The sequence below is a fragment of the Ovis aries genome, chromosome 1 (assembly GCF_016772045.2).
Source record: "Ovis aries strain OAR_USU_Benz2616 breed Rambouillet chromosome 1, ARS-UI_Ramb_v3.0, whole genome shotgun sequence".
NCBI classification, from domain to species: Eukaryota; Metazoa; Chordata; class Mammalia; order Artiodactyla; family Bovidae; genus Ovis; species Ovis aries.
In genome coordinates this window covers 104,232,646-104,249,897 of record NC_056054.1, presented here as the reverse complement: position 1 = coordinate 104,249,897, position 17,252 = coordinate 104,232,646, and the positions used below count along the sequence as shown (strand labels likewise).

The window sequence follows — 17,252 nt, the reverse complement described above, 5'->3', positions numbered from 1 at the left end:
ATTCACATTCACTTACACAAGTACCCTCATGCTTGTGCTCTCTCTCACATACACAGAACAAGGAAGAAGGAAAAAGGAATGGTTATAATCTTACTTAGGTTTCTTTCTCTACCTTTTCTTGTTAACTTGTAGTATTGTCCCAGAGTTATTTTTTTTAAATCACACCCAATAGGGGAACAATATTCTTGGTAAATAGCATTAAAAACCCTTAAGAAACGTCAGAAAAGTTCTGTAGAGGTTGTGGAAGAAGAGACAAATTTTTTGGAGCAATATGTAGTATCAGCAAAGTATTATAGACTAACCCTTAGACCTTTTTAGGAAAAAAAGAAAAGTGGATGAATGAGATAATGCACCTGAGCAATCCACTTGCCCCGTAATCACCCTTAACCTTCTGGAACAAATGACTAATCCTCCTTCACTGGGGTCAATGAAGAGGAGAAATGTTAGGTGGACTCCTTACATCCAGATTTGGAACTGAAGATGTATTTTTCATAGAAACATTGTTACACATTTGGGTAAGATCTCCGTGGTGTTGGAATTGTACTGTATCACAGATAAATTCTGTTGAAAGAGTACCCTGAAAACTCTCCCATTGCATTTAATTTTATTAGAGGATTGAACTTTTGAAACTTGATTCTTTGGAAACTAGGAACTGTTCTTAACGTTCTCTAGGAAAAGAGGCTTGATGTAAACCATCTAGATCCCCATTCTGCATGAAAAAAATAGGCCCTGTCTGCCCTGTCGCTCTTCTTCCTTTCACCAGACCAGATACACTGACAGCTATTTCCATTTAGCCTCAAGCTTTTTGTAAGAAGAAATAAGATTGATAGATTGCTCACCATGGAGAACAATGGTTTCTTTTATGTGAATAAAAGGAGGAGGGACTTTAAAGGCAGAAAGAAGGAAGGGCTCTTGAAATGATAGCCATATCATAATTGCCTAAATATCTTTTTTTTTGCCATCAATTATGCAAGTTATGGTATCCGTGAAATAAGATATGCATGAAACCAGCACTGCTTAGGTTTTGGAATGCTATCGAGACATGGCAGTTCTGGTTTTGTTTTTATTACCTGGATAAAGATTCGGAATTTTATAGTTTCTGGGAATCTGCCAGTTGAGTTACAAAGTGATAACAGCAGCACGTCTGGCTTTCAATAATATCTAATTGGTAGGGTTTCATACTTAAGATGGAGAAGGCGATGGCATCCCACTCCAGTACTCTTGCCTGGAAAATCCCACGGACAGAGGAGCCTGGTAGGCTACAGTCCATGGGGTTGCGAAGAGTTGGACACAACTGAGCGACTTCATTTTCACTTTTCACTTTCATGCATTGGAGAAGGAAATGGCAACCCACTCCAATGTTGTTGGCTGGAGAGTCCCAAGGACGGGGGAGCCTGGTGGGCTGCCGTCTGTGGGGTCACACAGTCTCGGACACGACTGAAGTGACTTAGCAGCAGCAGCATACTTAGGAACAGCAAGTATTGTAAATCATATGTATGTTTGGGAAAGTAGCAAAATAACTTCTAGCCCCAGAAAAGTGTAATAAAAAGCCAGAGTTCCAGGTCAAAAGTGAAAAAAAAAAAAAACAAATTGAGGAATGAAACTTGACTTGGGCTTTTCCTTACCTGTGCTATCCGTGTACTATGAGTCAGTTATATTTGGGAATGAAGTATCATTTAGGGTTTTCTCAGATACAACTTCCTGATAGGTGTCGCTCAATTCCCAAATCTCCATACTGTAACGTCTCTGCTTGTTCTGGTGCTGGGTAGTCCTTAAGTGATAGGTGCCACTCATTTGAGCAAGGAGAATTCCTTAGGTTAGAAACAATTTGTGAAGTATGTATCCAGCCAGGCCAGGATGGAAAGAGCTTCTGACTGTTGATGCAGACATTGGGGAATCATGTAGAAGAAAGAAATCTACCAGACCTCAAAGTTGTTTACTTACGTTAGGGATGGGGGTGGGGCATGAAGGAATATAGAAACGATAAATAAAAATGCAGTATGTTTAGGCCTGACCATTACTCCAGGAACTGGAGGTTAGAGTATAAAATGTTCTTTTCTCCCTTTAGTGACTTCTTTTTTCTGTAACCCTACATTTTCAGCTTGTGTCTGTGACCAGTGGTTATAAAGTGATACAGGCAAATTTAGTAATCCCCAAGATAGTTATTATTATCACTGTCTTCCTAATTGATTTCCTCAGCTAAGCTTGCTTGTTTTGTTAACCTCAGTTTTACCCTGTTGAGGAATTGAATGCCTATCCCAACCATCCAAGGTGCCGTGTTCAAAAGGCATCCAAGTCCCAATGGCATCTGAGACAAGAACCCCTGAGAAATGGTCAAGAGGCTCTCAGGACTAAAGATCTGTAGTTATAAAAGGTTTGAGTTACAAGTTTAAGTAAGACCTAAGAATACATTGTTTTAGACCTACATACTCCTGACTACACTGTAGATTTCAAAAAAGTAGTCAGTGAAGTTATCTGAGTTAAGAAATCAAGAGAGAATTATAGGATATGGTCATTGACTTGGGAACTTCAGGCAGTTAGAATTTGCAGGATTCTTGTTATCTAGGTGTTAAAAAGTGAGTGCCATTTTTTATTTTAGAGGGACAAGATGCTTTTTAAGACTAGCCCCAGAAAGATCAAAACTAAAGTTGTCTAATAACTAGAATTGGCCATAGGGCATAGCCAGTGTGAAAGGTTTAGATTTCAGAGTCATTTCTAGACAGTTTTTTTCCTGAGGGAAGATGGTAAGTAGAACTTGCAAGTAGGTGCAAGACCCATACATTTAATTGTGGAGTTTCAGTCCTCCAGAAGGCTGTAGACATTATACTTAGCACTGTCCGTTCTCTCAAGCCATTGACAACAGTACCTTCTTTTGGCCTAAACCCATGACAGGGTAGACTTCACTGGAGTTGCCACATAACCTCCTTTCTTGTAAATCTTCAGATAGCCAGGATCATGTTCTTATCAGTATCATCATACTGATACAATGCCCCCTTAGCAACGTGTCCTTTGTACCTGGGGTGGACAAGTAGGCTCTACTGCCTTTGCGTTTCTTCCCCTGTCAGGCTAACCATTTCCTTCTTGAACCTCAAGACAAGCCAAAAGGAGACTGAGATATAAGGAAAGCACTTGGAATTTTTATTAAAATTGGTATGATAAAAACCACTTATCTCTTACTTTCATTCCTAAACCCATTCAGTGTCTTTGTGTCTGGATCCTCTATAAGGAATTTAGATGGGAAAAGTTCTTCTGCTGTGGTTTTGTCAACACTTCCATTTTGGTTTCTTCTTTATCCTTTGATTTGGATGTCTCTGTCTTCCCTGGGTGAATCAGAATAGATTTAAGTTTCCTTGGATTTCTTTGTTCAGTGTAGAAAAGTTTTCTTAACTTTTCTATGAACTTTGTTGGAAATACCTTAATTTTTCCTTTTCTTGTCCAGTGAACCAGACCGAGGAAGACTAACTCCCTCCCCAGACATCATTGTTTTGTCTGATAATGAGGCTTCCAGCCCCCGTTCCAGCTCCCGAATGGAAGAAAGACTTAAAGCAGCCAACCTAGAGATGTTTAAGGTAAAAAAAAAGATTCCTTTCATCATTTCTTGCTTCTACTCTTCTTTTTAATTCCCTGAGAGTCCCATTTCTGGGGTTTTTTTAGTGTTTACTTTTTGGATCTAAATAACTACAAGTGGAGAAGAAAGTTTGAAAAAGTGTAGTTTATCTTTGGAAAATGAAAACTTCATAATTCAGATCATGTAAACTCAATTCTTAGCTAGAAATACCTTTTATACTGTATCCTGGGTCTCCGAACATGGGGGAATTCCTAAGTTTTTATGTATTTCTGGAGGAAACACGGGTTTAAAAGATTAAGGAACATTATTTTCAAGGAAAGCAATATCTCCCTTTAGGAATCTGGTTAGCATTTATATATGATCTCTTCTTTCATTCTGTAAGCTATTTTTGAATACCTAACGAATACCAGGCCCTGTGCCAGACTATGTGCTAGGAACACAAAGGTAACAATTCCATTGCACCTGTGCTTCTTATGGAAGATGAAGGTTTTCGACCTAAAACAATAGATCATCTTGCAGGAATGAACTCTGAGTAACTGCTGCTATAGCTGATAGTCTCCATGTTTCCTCAGGGGAAAGGCATTGAAGAACGGCAGCAACTCATCAAGCAGCTGAGAGATGAGCTGCGATTGGAAGAAGCCCGACTGGTGCTGTTAAAGAAACTGAGACAGAGTCAGCTGCAGAAAGAGAACGTGGTCCAGAAGGTACTGTGCCCAAGAAACAGAGGACTAGCAGAAAGCAAGGAAACCGAGAAAGGGCCGCCCCAGCTAGATTCAGCAGGGTGCCTCATTCTTCTCTGGTCCCCTGGGTTTTAGTCTCTAGGAATAGTGTTATTTTTTTATTTGGGGCCTTAATCAAGAAAACTGTGGTTCTGTTTTTTCATTTTCCCTTCTGGTCAACAGGAGCTTCAGACTGACAAGGAGTTTTGAAAGTCTAGAAGTGTACAGATTTCTACCTCTGATTACTAGCCCTTTCCACTGTCTCATTTTCTCCTCTCTCCCAGACTCCAGTTGTACAGAATGCAGCATCTATTGTTCAGCCATCTCCTGCCCATGTGGGACAGCAAGGCCTGTCCAAGCTTCCCTCCCGGCCTGGGGCCCAAGGGGTTGAACAGAATTTGAGAACATTACAGGTATGTTACCCATAGTGTGATCTTAGTTTCAGGGAACTCTGTTATCCTATCTCGGTTCCGGGGCTTTTGTGAAGATCACAGAAAGAACCTGGCCTCGATAGACATGTCATTATTATCAATAGTCCTGTTGGTCCTTAATGGCGTGATTCAGTCTGCAGTAGAAGGATGAGTAACTAATCTTCCCACTGTAGTCTTTCTACTTCTTAGCCCTTTTCCATAGAGGGTTAAGATAGTTTATACCAAAAAGCCAGGGAATTCCTAAGTACTAATCAAGTTTTACAGTGATGGAAGATTTATCCCATAGATCATTAGACAGAATTACCAAGTCTGACTATGTTTCTACTTAGATACATATTATAGACAGTGTTTTCTGTTTGGCATTTGTGAGGCATTTTGCCACCTATGACTGTATCTTTTCACACTTCAGGGTCACAGTGTCATCCGTTCAGCGACCAATACCACCCTCCCACACATGTTAATGTCTCAACGTGTGATTGCGCCAAACCCAGCCCAGCTACAGGGTCAGCGGGGCCCACCTAAGCCTGGCCTTGTACGCACCACAACACCCAATATGAATCCCACCATCAATTACCAACCGGTAAGAGGGAGCCCTAATATGGAAACAGAAAAATCTTTTATTTGCTTTCCCTGTTGAAAAGGTCATACATTTTAACTTTTTGGACTAGGACAACAAAGGAAATTTTGGTGGGTTGACAGTGGTCCCAAAAGTTAAATCATGAGGAATTGTGTGAATATAGCATGTGTGTGCTTAGTCACTAAGTTGTGTCTGACTCTTCGCAACCCCATGGACTATAGCCCACCAGGCTCATCTGTCCATGGAGTTTCCCAGGTAAGAATACTGGAGTGGGTTGCCATTTACTCCTCCAGGGGATCTTCCCAACCCAGGGATCAAACTCAAGTCTCCTCCATCTCCTACATTGGCAGGTGGATTCTTGACTACTGAGCCCCTGGGAAGCCCACGTGAATATAGTAGCAGAGAAGAAGGGTTATATGCAGAGAAGAAGGGTTATGAGCAGCAATAAGCTAAAATATGTCTAGAAGAAAGCTAGAGGAAGCTAAGGAATAAGAAGCATAAAGGATGTAAGACAAAGAATCCTGAATCTTTGCAGTTTTAGTTCATAGCCACTGTCATTCTCCTTTCCTGTGTGCCAAAATCCTTTTTCAGTGGAGAAGTTGGACACCTCATGTCATTTTCTGAGTTTGGGGGAAGCTGTGTAGGTCAGACTAGGATCAGATAATGTTCTTTGCCACAAAAGTAAAAATCGGTGCTTTCTCCCACATATCATCACTGACCCATACACTCAATCTGTTTCAGCAGTCAAGTTCTTCTGTTCCCTGTCAGCGCACAACATCCTCTGCCATCTATATGAATCTTGCCTCCCATATCCAGCCAGGGACCGTGAACAGAGTGTCCTCACCACTCCCTAGCCCCAGCGCCATGACAGATGCTGCCAACTCACAGGCTGCAGCCAAATTGGCTCTTCGCAAACAGCTGGAAAAGACACTCTTGGAGATTCCACCCCCTAAACCACCTGCTCCCTTGCTTCACTTCCTGCCTAGTGCAGCCAATAGCGAGTTCATCTACATGGTAGGCTTGGAGGAAGTCGTACAGAGTGTCATCGACAGCCAAGGTAAGGCTGTTTGTTGGCCAGTCTTTTTATCTAAGCAGTAAGTTGCCAAACCTGATTAATATGGACAGAGTATCACATGGTACTGTGTAATATTAAATAACCTCTCGCTGACTTTTACCAAACCACTCCCATCCTTTATTCAGAGGCTGTTTAGAAACAGCATATCAAAAAGCTTTTTGTGTGTCTGTATGTTGTAGGCCTAATATTTTTATTGTGTATTTTATATAGCTTGTCGGGTTTTTTTTCCAGCATATCATTTAGCTCTTTTTAAAAATTATCTATTTTCGGCCACACTGGCTCTTCATTGCTGCATAGGGCCTGTGTCTAGTGGCAGCACGCAGGGGTTGCTCTCTATTTGCAGTGTGTGGGCTGGAGCTTTGACTCTGACACACATTTTCTTTTCAATATTGCATAATAGCAAATCAGAAAACTTGAGTTTTTATCATCCCAGTTTTGTCATTTGAAGCTGTGTTTCTTAGACTTAGTTTCCTCATTTGTAAATAGGGATCAGTTAGTTCAGTTCAGTCACTCAGTCGTGTCCAACTCCTTGCAACCCCATGAACTGATGGTACTATCTAATTCCCTAAAGTGATACTTTGTAATCAAATGAAATGTAAATATTTTATAAATTTCAGAGTCACTTTTTTAATTCAGCAGAGTAAACTCCTGGAAAAAGATTCATCTGATGAAGAGAAACAGGAGATGGAGAGGAAATGTGAAACCACTGATTATTCTTTTTGTTGGCATCTAGGGAAAAGCTGTGCCTCTCTTCTGCGGGTCGAACCCTTTGTTTGTGCCCAGTGCCGCACAGACTTCACCCCTCACTGGAAGCAGGAGAAGAATGGTAAGATTCTATGTGAGCAGTGTATGACCTCCAACCAGAAGAAGGCTCTAAAGGCAGAACACACCAACCGGCTGAAAAATGCTTTTGTTAAAGCCCTACAGCAGGAACAGGTAAGAATTCTGACTTCTCACCAGCCACCTGTCCAGGTTGGATTTTACTAAAAGGCAGTTCTTTCTAGTTTAGAGGAGTTGTCTGTGTGAACACTACAGTCCAGGTGATCTCGGTTCTGAAGCGAAGTTCCTTGAACCTAGAGACCTGAGTTCCCTTAATACCCTTCTTACCATTCTGCCTCTCCCACTTCCATGTGACTACTGATTGAGTAAGAGTTTAATGACACGTGATGTCTGAGGTTAAGGGAAAGGGACAAAAGGCTGAGAATCTTGGCTTTCCCTGATAGCACTGAGGAAATTCCTCTATTATTGACTTCATTTCCTCAAACAAATGGATTTTGGTAAAAAGGATTTATATTTGTACTAGAACTTTCTTTTAGAGAAGTAATTATCTGCAGTCCATATTTGACAAAGAAATGACAAAGGGAAGGGTAAATTATAAAGTAGCCCAGTGAAGATTAGTGATTGCTAGTGTGTGTGAATTCTTCATACAGTATTAATAGAATGAGAATATCTTGGAGCAGGGAAGAGGTATTGGGAAGCTCAGATTATTTTCTGCCCCACCGCCCATCAGACCCCTCTGGGTAGCATCATGGGTCTTCTGGAAAATGGGTAGACAGGAGTCAAAAATAAAACTTCACTAACTCTCATCAGCCTTAATTACTTACATTAGTCGGCTCATCACCACCACCTAGCTCTCCAGCCAGCTTCTGAGAGCCAGCTTTCCTGGAGAGAGGGACTCCTTAAGCGTTGAAGCATTGAGGTTGCTATACCCAGAGATCCTACTGCAACTACCCCACCAGACTCTTTTGCCTTTTCCATATCCCTCCAGCTAGCTGGCACCGTTAGAGATAAGAAGACCTCTAGGTTTTTTGGTTAGGAAATTGGGTGCTGTCCTGTCCAACTTACCTGATGACTCCCAACAGGAAATTGAACAGCGATTACAGCAGCAGGCAGCCCTCTCCCCCACTACGGCTCCAGCTGTGTCCAGTGTCAGTAAACAAGAGACCATAATGAGACATCATACGCTTCGGCAGGTGAGGATTTCTCTTGAGGTTTTGTCAGTCATTTATTCCAGTTCGTCCTTTGTTCTGTGGAAAATCATATTGCTCTTCTGTACTCCTATTCTTTGCTCCCCCTTACACCTTCCATTGTGGCAAAGTTATGATTGCTCGTCTCCTCATCATTGCAGGCTCCGCAGCCCCAAAGCAGCCTCCAGCGTGGTATACCCACATCTGCCCGTTCCATGCTTTCCAACTTTGCACAGGCACCCCAGCTGTCTGTGCCGGGGGGCCTCCTTGGTATGCCAGGTAAGTAGGGCTGATCTGAGAACTTTTCTCGGGAATTGACTAGCTAGTTTGCAGTTCTTTAGCAGTTCCTTTGGGTGATTGTTCTGTCTTTTGTTTTCTGCTCTTTCTTTAGGCCCTCCTCCCTTCACTCTTGTTATTCGTCAAATGTTTGCTGAATCCATATTACATGCCAGGCACAGTACGCTAAGGTTTTGGTGGTGAAAATGACATAGTCCTCTCTAGTGTGCCCTTTTGGTGGGCATGTGGTTATTTATCTCTTTTGGCCAGAATAGCAGGGTTAACTGTCCTGATCCTGGTTGAGTGACCTAGGCAAGTTTCTTCAAGGTCAGCAGCCCCCAAACCAAAGCTGATTCAATAATTCCCCTCTCTTTGTCTTGATTAGTTTCCTCTCACCACCATTTTCTTTGACTCTTCTATACCATCAAGACCATGTTGATTAGTCTGGTAGGTTTGAAGTTTGGGGAAGGCCTCTCTGCCTAAAGCTTGGGAGCAGGGTGGGTAAGTTGCTACTGAAATAAAGCTTAACTGAGTCTGGACTGATGTAGACAACTTCTAATGTTACCTCTGCATCTCCAAGACTGCAGCTTGTGGGTGTTGCGGAAGAAGGTATCATTTCCTCTTTTAATACCTGCCCTCCGCTTTTGTCTCCTGGGTCTAGGTGTCAACATTGCATACTTGAACACTGGTATCGGAGGACACAAAGCCCCCAGTCTGGCAGACCGACAGCGGGAATACCTTTTAGACATGATCCCTCCCCGGTCTATATCGCAGTCCATCAGTGGACAGAAATAACGCCTGTTCCACTTACACTGCCCCAACCTTGAATCCTTTACCCCTCTCCTCTCCCATTGTCCCCAACTTCCGTCGCATGCAGTGCCTGTACTGGTGCCTACCATACACGGAAAACAAAACAGAAAAACAGAAGACAAAAAGTAGGAATCAACAAGAAAACACACGCCCTGCCCCACCACCTCCCCTTTATTTTACACTGCTGCGATCTGTTCCGCCACTTTCTCTCTTCAGTTTTAATAGCGAGGTGGATCTCTGCCTCTGATAGAGGTCAGAATGAGGTCCTGGGGAGAAATCTAAGCCCTTTGATGTGTGTTTCTAAAGTTTGTTTTTATGCTTTAATTATTATTATCATTTTTAATGATGTTGTGTGTCCTCCCTTTGTTCAGTGGACGGTTAAACCTTTTTATTTTCACCCAGTATTTTTTTTCTCTTTTCTTTTGTCTTTTTTCTTTTTTGTAAACACAAATGACATTCAATTAAGTGATAGGAGCATTGCAGTAGGGTCCCCAGCTGCCAAGTAGGACGTGACTGGGAGTGTTAGGGGCAAAAGTTTTTAATGCACTTAACCCAGGGTTTGGGGGGAGGTGGTGGCATCAAACAAGGAGGATAGCACACCAGTTGTGGGGTGTCTCTGAGCTGGACAGTTCAGAAGGCGGTGTTGAGTATTGAAGTTGGGCTCTAAGAAGGAGGGGAAAGAGCCTGGAAGGAGAAGCTTTAAAACGTAACCACTCTCAAAGTGACCCATAGAGAAGAGAGAGAAAGGGGCATGACAGTGAACATAAGTTGAGCCAAGGAGGACTGAGACCACGCCCTAGCCTTCTGGATGCTGGGCGAATGAGATTGGCCTCCTGACCCCAGTGGAGACGCAGAAGACAATTCCAGGCCAACTAGCCCCAGGTTATTTCATCTTATTTTTTTGTAAAGTTCTCCCCCATCCCCATCTCCTTTCTTTTCTTTTTTAAAAAATCCTAATCTGCCCTCAGTAACCATAGCCCCATCTGTAATATAGAGTGGCTGCTCCCAGCCTGACTTTGCTGGGTGTCCTGGAAGTTGGATGGGCATGAGTGAGTGAAATGTCAAAGGGAGGAAATAGAGGAAGAAAGAAAGAGGGGTTTCCCTCCCAACAGTTGCGACTTTCCGTTTGTCTCTACCTTCTGAGTGCCAGGAGGTGAGGGTGAGGGTACCTAATCAGGTTGGAGCCCTACCTGGCCCTGCTGCGCTAACTGCAGAGCTGACCGCTCACAGCTGAACAGTTCATGTCAAAACCAATCCTGGACCTGTGCTATAAAAGTAGTAGTTGTCTTGTTTCTCCCCAGAATTCTATAAATTTTGCTTTCTTGTTTGTTTTTATTCTTTTCTTAAGTGCTACTAATGTAGAGAATGAATTGAATTGTGCAATGTTGCTGTTCTGGGGATTGGGGAGATGAGCATCCCATTTGCCCACACCGTGGGGGACGGGGGAAGGGGCCAGGCCGTTTTTGAGGTAAGGGAAGCCCATTAAAGGTAGGGGCTTCTGCTCACTTCATAGTGGATGTCCACCTGCCTCTCCAGCTCTAATAAAAGCTGTCAGAGTTTGAGGAAGGGATACTCTCAGCAGAGAAGTGTGAAGAGGAGTGTAACGTTTTGCCCTTGAAAGCCACCTGGAGAGGTTCCCCCATTTTTATTTTTTAAAATTAAATAATTTTTTAAAGTAAGAAGGCACTTTTAAAATGAACACACACACAAACTGCACATCCTCCCCATAAAGTTTGGGGAGGGGATAGGAGGAGCTGGAATCAGGCTCAGTTCCCCCCACACTGGCCTCTACTCCCCATACTCCAGAGCCACTGTGGGTGATTATACTGGCCCTACGGGCCTTCCTGGCTTTTTTTCTTTCCTCCCTTTCCCCCAATTCATTGAGCACTTAATAAAGGAGCAGAGATGCAGCCTGTGTCTGGGCTCCCCAGTGGTGAAATGATCTGGAAGCTAGACGCTAGTAACAGGTAGTGATGGGGTTGTTTCGAGTATTTTTCTGGGGAATGTGGAACCCCTGACTAAGTGGTGGGAGAGGGAGGGGGGTTAGTGGAACTGGGTCTGGGATTATTTTAAAATTATATATATATATATAAAGATATATTCTTACATCTTTCCTTTGCCCTCTGTGCTTTGAAAGCACTGGATAAATCGTTTGGTTTTGCTTTTCTCTCTTCCACGAAATTGGAAGCTTTTTAAAAAATATTTTCCCTGCAAGTCATCTTGCCTTGTGGCATGTCTGTCTAGCCTCCCCCCCTCCCCCCCGCCCCATGATGAAGTGCCATTTCTGTTATGTCTCCCCTCCCCCAGCTCAGAGGTGCTCAGAGGTACGAGGTGCCCAAGTTTGTCAGTTGAGATTAAAAGTAAGGAACAGAGAATGTGCAATACCGTCTGGCTGGGGGCTGTCCCTGCCCTGAGCTGAATCCCTTCCCTGGGAGCCAGGCCACCTTTGAATGGGGTTTGGAAGTAAGATGTGTAGAGACAGGGGATGATGGGGAAGGAAAGCCTGTAGTCACGTGCCTGCCAAGGTGCTGAGGCGATAGGGGAGAGGGTGGAGTCTTCCCTGTTTTTATCCCCTCAGGGTCAGTTACATAGAGGCTGCTTGTTGACTAGTATAGCTCCGTGACCCTTTGCTCAATCGCTGAGGTTTGATTTCTTACCCCCTCTTATCCCCATTTTCATACCCTTCCCAGGGATTAGTGATGGGGGTGAGGTTCCTCTAATCATGGTAAAGTATTAGCCTTCCACCTCCTCCCTTTTCCTCCTCCTCCCCCATCCTCTGTCTTCCTCATTTCTCTCCTTTTTCATCACTGATTGCCTTGTGTCCCTCCAAGTCTATTGCTGTCCATCCCCAGGCCTTGGGCCCCATAGACACTAAACCTCATGCCCTAAAGATAGGGTTTAGAAAGACCCTCTGTACAGAGTTATCCTTCACCCCTGGAGCCCTGAAGCTCAGGGTGATACTAGAGTGAGGATCCCACCAGTTTTGCCTGGCTTCCTCCATCACCAGAGGCTTTAAAAGTAGTAGTTTATGGACAGTGGCTTACTCTCTCTAAGCCTGATACGGGTGAATGAGCAGTAAGGCTTTGGTAAAACTGAGGGACAGAGGTCCTTATTTGTCTTTTTTTTTTTCTTTTTCTTTTTCTTTTTGTCATTTGACCACAGCATCTGGACTTCTTTCATCCCTGGAATAAGTATTTTTTCCACATTTTTTGGATGTATGTATGGTAGACAATTTTTTTTTAAGACACAGAGATAAATGTTTTCCTGCTTTGGTTACCTTTCCTTTCCCCTTTAAAAGGAATTAGCTATAGAACTGCTTTGTAAAGATGCTTCTTGATATTTTACTTTTGTTCCTTTTCCCTAACCTCTCCCTTTTCTCCCCACTTCTCCAGAAGGCATAACCTTCTCTCCACACCCCCTACCCCCACCCCAGTCCTAGGCTCCCTTCCCCTCCAACAAGACCTTCATTAGCTTATGATATTTGCTGCCGAGATGTTATAACAAGGACTCATTCGTGTATATAAGCTATTTCTTGATCCATTTAAAAGGAATTGTACATTGTGTAGAAAAAAAAAAAAAAACTGAAAAAGAGAAAAAAAAGCCCTAGCCATGGATATTGTGAAACCGTGTTATGTCATTTTGTAATGTGCCCGTTTGTGTATGATCCGTGCAAAAGGGTTTCTGGGGAAGGGGCGGGGGTCGGGAGGCAGGGCTGTGGAGGGTGGGGAGGGGAGTGGGCCGGGCCCAGCACACTGAGACTGGCAGCTGCTCCAACCCCATCCCTCCTTAGAGATGCCACCTCCCCCACCACCCACCCCTAATTTGTGCCTTGCCTCCCCACCCTGGAGTAGTCCCTCCGGGTCACCAGCACTGCCTTGGCAGAGCCCACTCCCTACCCTAACCTGCCCACCCTCCCTGCCCCCCAGCATTAGGTTGAGACTGTGGGGAAGTGCTGGGGGTTGGGAGGTAGCCGAGGAATGGGGCAGTTCCCGGGGGCATTGAAACCAAGTATTATTATGAATTGTAATTGTATTTGCACTGTTTTTTTTCTCTGATTGCATCAGCATATATACAATATACCTATATAACAAAATTCAGTGTCAAGCTTTCTTATGCAAGGGATTTCCCCACCCCCAAAAAAGAACCTAGTTTCATGGGCCTTTGAGGGTGTATTGTCAGGAGATGATAGAAATAATTTAAATAAGTCATCCTAAGAAAGTCTCCCTTAGGGGAGAGCCATATCCATCTGTGCACAGTTTTAGGCTTTGCAAATTGGGGTGAGGCTGGGTTACTGCAAGACTCCGAGACCAGACTGTGGAGAATAGAGAGAACCACAGCACAAAGGAGGTGGGATGGTGGCACAGTCTGGAGACCTGGGGTTTAGTCTCGAGCTTTCCTGCTGACTTGTTATGTGACCTTTGATAGAGCTAATTTTCGGGGTCTCAGTTTTATTTGTGAAGTGATGGCAGGCAGGGGAGATCCTCTAGCCACCACGAAGTTTGTAAAGCTTTCTTCCCCAACTGAAAACAAAACAACTTGAGGGGAGGAAACCAAAGTGGCTAGTACTGAAGTGGGTATATGTGTGACAGTGCCCGTGGAGAGCTGCCAGGCCCCTGCTGTTCCTTTTGGTTTAGGAAAGGCAGCAGAGTGATGTTTAGAACTTCAGTTAAATCTGGGACATCTTTGCCCTCATGCCTCTAGCCACCCAAGGGCAGGAACCAGGCCCCAAGCCCCACCTCACAAGCAACTGCCCTCAAGGGTGGTTGACCAATGAATACTCCAGGTTGGTGGTCACTCACACCCTTTGTGAGCTACAGAATGCAGATCTTTCCCCCATTTCTTGGTTGGAGAGCTCAGATATAGTCCACATCTTGTCTCCTTCCCTCAGATCTCATCTGAACCCCGTTAAAGGCAGCTCTCAACAGCTATTTCCTTCAGGGGCCCAGTTTCCCCACAGCCTGGGCTGAGTACTCCCACTGTAGGTTCTTGGCTGGTAAAGCCTGGAGAGGATATAGGATGGTGGGTGAAGCCCTGGTGAAGGTGGAAGGATAGATTGGTGGTGGGGGGTGGGGAGCAGGGAGGTGGGATGGGGAATGGCCTTCTCTGAATGGGGTGGGTGGGAGGGAAACAAGACCCTTTTGCACAACTCTTTTAAGTTTCCTTTTTTAAAAAAAAAAAAAAACTCATTCTGATTTTCTGCATTGTGTTTGGGAATTAAAATGAAAAAACTAAGACCAATAGAAACTGGTTTTCAAAAAGGCAAATACACTCCCATCTGTTTCAGATGCTGCTGAGCATTTCAGCGGTGACAGATTCAAATAATAAGCTAATTTTTGGAGAAAGGATTAAAAGAAAAAAAAACTTTGTAATATTTATCACTTGCAAGCTATGTTTAATAAAGAAAGGAATGGTTTCTAAACTTTCCTGTGGCTTGTGCTTTAGTCGTGGTGGAGGGTGGGGATGGCAGTTTGGTGGGAGAAATTTTAGGGGCGATTTGGAGATTGGCTATGATTTATACTCCCTGAAGTCAGTGGGGTACCTTTACAGTTTGTGTCCTTTCTTCAGTTGTGAGGGTTTAAAGCCCTTAACTATTTGTGTATTCTTGTTCCCCTCACTTTTATGTAGATCCATGTTCTGGAAGCCACTGATCCCACTTTAATTACCTGATGACTTAAGGTCTAAAGGTTTCCCGAAGGAGGCTGCATTTAACCCAGAGGCTGGACCTGCATCCTGTCCTAAGGAGAGATGTACCCTAGTCGTCCTTGGCCCCCCTCCTTACGCTGCTCTGGTCTCCAGTAACAGTTCTTTGTAGCATGCGGGTCTCTCCAGGGGGAGCCTTAAAACGGCCCACACTGTTCTTAGCAAGCTGCAGAATAAGGACTTCCTTAGTCGGAGTGCAACGTCCCCTGAAAGATCTGCGGCTGCCCTGTCCTGCCGTGTCACTCAGCTCCACTGCCCGAAGGTCTCCTTTCAATCCGGAACATTAATCAGATCCTAACTTATTTTTTCCATCTTGGTTTAGTTCCAGCAAAGCATTTAGACCTGGCCCACCCAGAGGAGAGGATGGCACTTCCTCAGGGAGCTAAAGTTTGGGGCTGTTCTTAACCTCTTGGTCCTCTGCCACACTGTTTAGTCAAAGCTGCTTCTGCTCCTTGGGCGGCTGGGGAGGGGCAAGGCCCAGCCTTGCTGGTCATTGGTACTAACGTCATTCTACAAGAGCACGGGGGAGACAGTGATTGGGATCCCACCAAGACCAGCAGACCGAGGGAGAGCCTGGGGCTTTGGTTTTAGGGCATGGTAGGGCTGGACAAGGAGGGCCAGGGGCCAGCACTGCCACAGGTCAGCAGGGGCAGAGTGGGAAAGACATGCTCTTTGCACACCTAGAACGGAGGGGAATAGATGTGTAGGGTGCTTCACAGCCTCTGTGCTCATTCTACAAGGGATTCAAGGCCACCAAAACCACAGTGCAAACTAATAGCTCCTTTCAAAAACTGAAAAATGATGAGGGGTGCCTCCTGAGAAGGGGCCAATGCTTTGGATCTGGAAAGGTGGAGAGGGCCATTTGGTTGCTGAGAGAAGCAGTGCACGTGAGCTTAGATGTTGCAAATGCTTCTGGTGTTGGAACAAAGTGGCAGGGAGCTCGGAGCCCCTTTGCCCACCTGCCTTCTTAAAGCACCAGGACACGCGGGATGCCTGTCCCTGGGTCAGGCTCCAGCTTGGGCACAGGACAGACAGATTTCAGACAGGAGGTTCAGGTTGGAGCATGCGCCCCTTGCCCTGCTTCCCCACTTCGGGGGGAACCCTGAGAGCTATCTACCTTGGGGGAGTTCCTATTTATATCATGAGGACATGTCCATCAGGGTTATGAGGGGGGATTAGCGGAGAGAACTCCCACCTGAGCATGGTTTAGCTTTAAGTTACCTGGTGTCTTGGGGAGGACACAGATTCCCTCCTTTCTTGAGGAGAAGGGAGAAGCGAACATCATGTCCTCTTTTCTCTTCCTATGGTCGGGCTTGCCCTGTCCGTGGAGGGGGCTGAGGGACCTTTGGTTCCTTCTTGACTTCAGGCTGGCAGGTAAAGGTGAAGTAGGTTCTTAGGTAGGACTGCAGTTAGTGACATCTGGGAGGGAGCCAGCTTGGAGGGCCCTAGGCTAAGGGCGGCTGCTCCTTGGTCACCAAAGGGGGAAGGCGGTGGTCAGGCCTCAGACCCAGGGCCTCAAGCACACCACTTTTTCCTCCCCAGTCCCTCTCACCAGAATCCCCCTCACCCGGGTCTTGAGTTCAGTCTTCCCCCCGAGCTTCCCGCCACTTGAAGCTGACTTCTGCAGCCCCCAGCTCCATCCCAGGCTGTCGGAGGCCCTGCTCTGCACTGTGACTCCTGTCTGCAGGAGAGGCTGCCCGGATGGAGAGGATGAGCACCGTGGCCTGTCCGGGCTTCCCTCTTCCATCCGCCCCAGGCTTTCATCCTGTTCTATGCTCCGCAGAGACAGGAGGAGCCGGACCCTTCCTTGTGCACAGAGGAGCAGGCATCCGGCTCTGGCCCGCCTCTGCCACCTGTCCTTTGCCTTGGGAGCCCCAGTGCTCTCTGCCCTGTTTCATGCAGCCACCAGGCCTCCTCCCACTCCTAATACCACACAACTCTGAGAAGAACTGGGCCTCCCTCACTGCCTCAGTCTCCTCATTTGTAAAACAGCATCAGTTCAGTTCAGTTCAGTCGCTCAGTCGTGTCTGACTCTGCGACCCCATGAATCGCAGCACGCCAGGCCTCCCTGTCCATCACCAACTCCCGGAGTTCACTCAGACTCACATCCATCGAGTCAGTGATGCCAT

The 17,252-nt window shown here is 45.2% G+C and overlaps 1 protein-coding gene across 15 annotated transcripts in view; it reads left to right on the top strand.

Moving 5' to 3' along the window:
* The window catches only part of GATAD2B (GATA zinc finger domain containing 2B), a 79,595-nt gene extending 64,753 nt beyond the window's left edge, over positions 1 to 14,842 (top strand). For 14 of the 15 annotated variants that reach the window (XM_027975481.3, XM_042254370.2, XM_042254354.2 and 11 more), the window contains 9 exons: positions 3,440 to 3,569; positions 4,141 to 4,272; positions 4,572 to 4,700; positions 5,128 to 5,298; positions 6,037 to 6,352; positions 7,104 to 7,306; positions 8,233 to 8,343; positions 8,499 to 8,616; positions 9,275 to 14,842. In XM_027975481.3, coding sequence (XP_027831282.1) covers positions 3,440 to 3,569; positions 4,141 to 4,272; positions 4,572 to 4,700; positions 5,128 to 5,298; positions 6,037 to 6,352; positions 7,104 to 7,306; positions 8,233 to 8,343; positions 8,499 to 8,616; positions 9,275 to 9,408 — 1,444 coding nt within the window. In that variant the 3' untranslated portion in view covers positions 9,409 to 14,842. The remainder of the gene's footprint in view (positions 1 to 3,439; positions 3,570 to 4,140; positions 4,273 to 4,571; positions 4,701 to 5,127; positions 5,299 to 6,036; positions 6,353 to 7,103; positions 7,307 to 8,232; positions 8,344 to 8,498; positions 8,617 to 9,274) is intronic. The other variant, XM_012182034.5, reaches the window with a different exon arrangement.
* Positions 14,843 to 17,252: the final 2,410 nt, after the last annotated feature.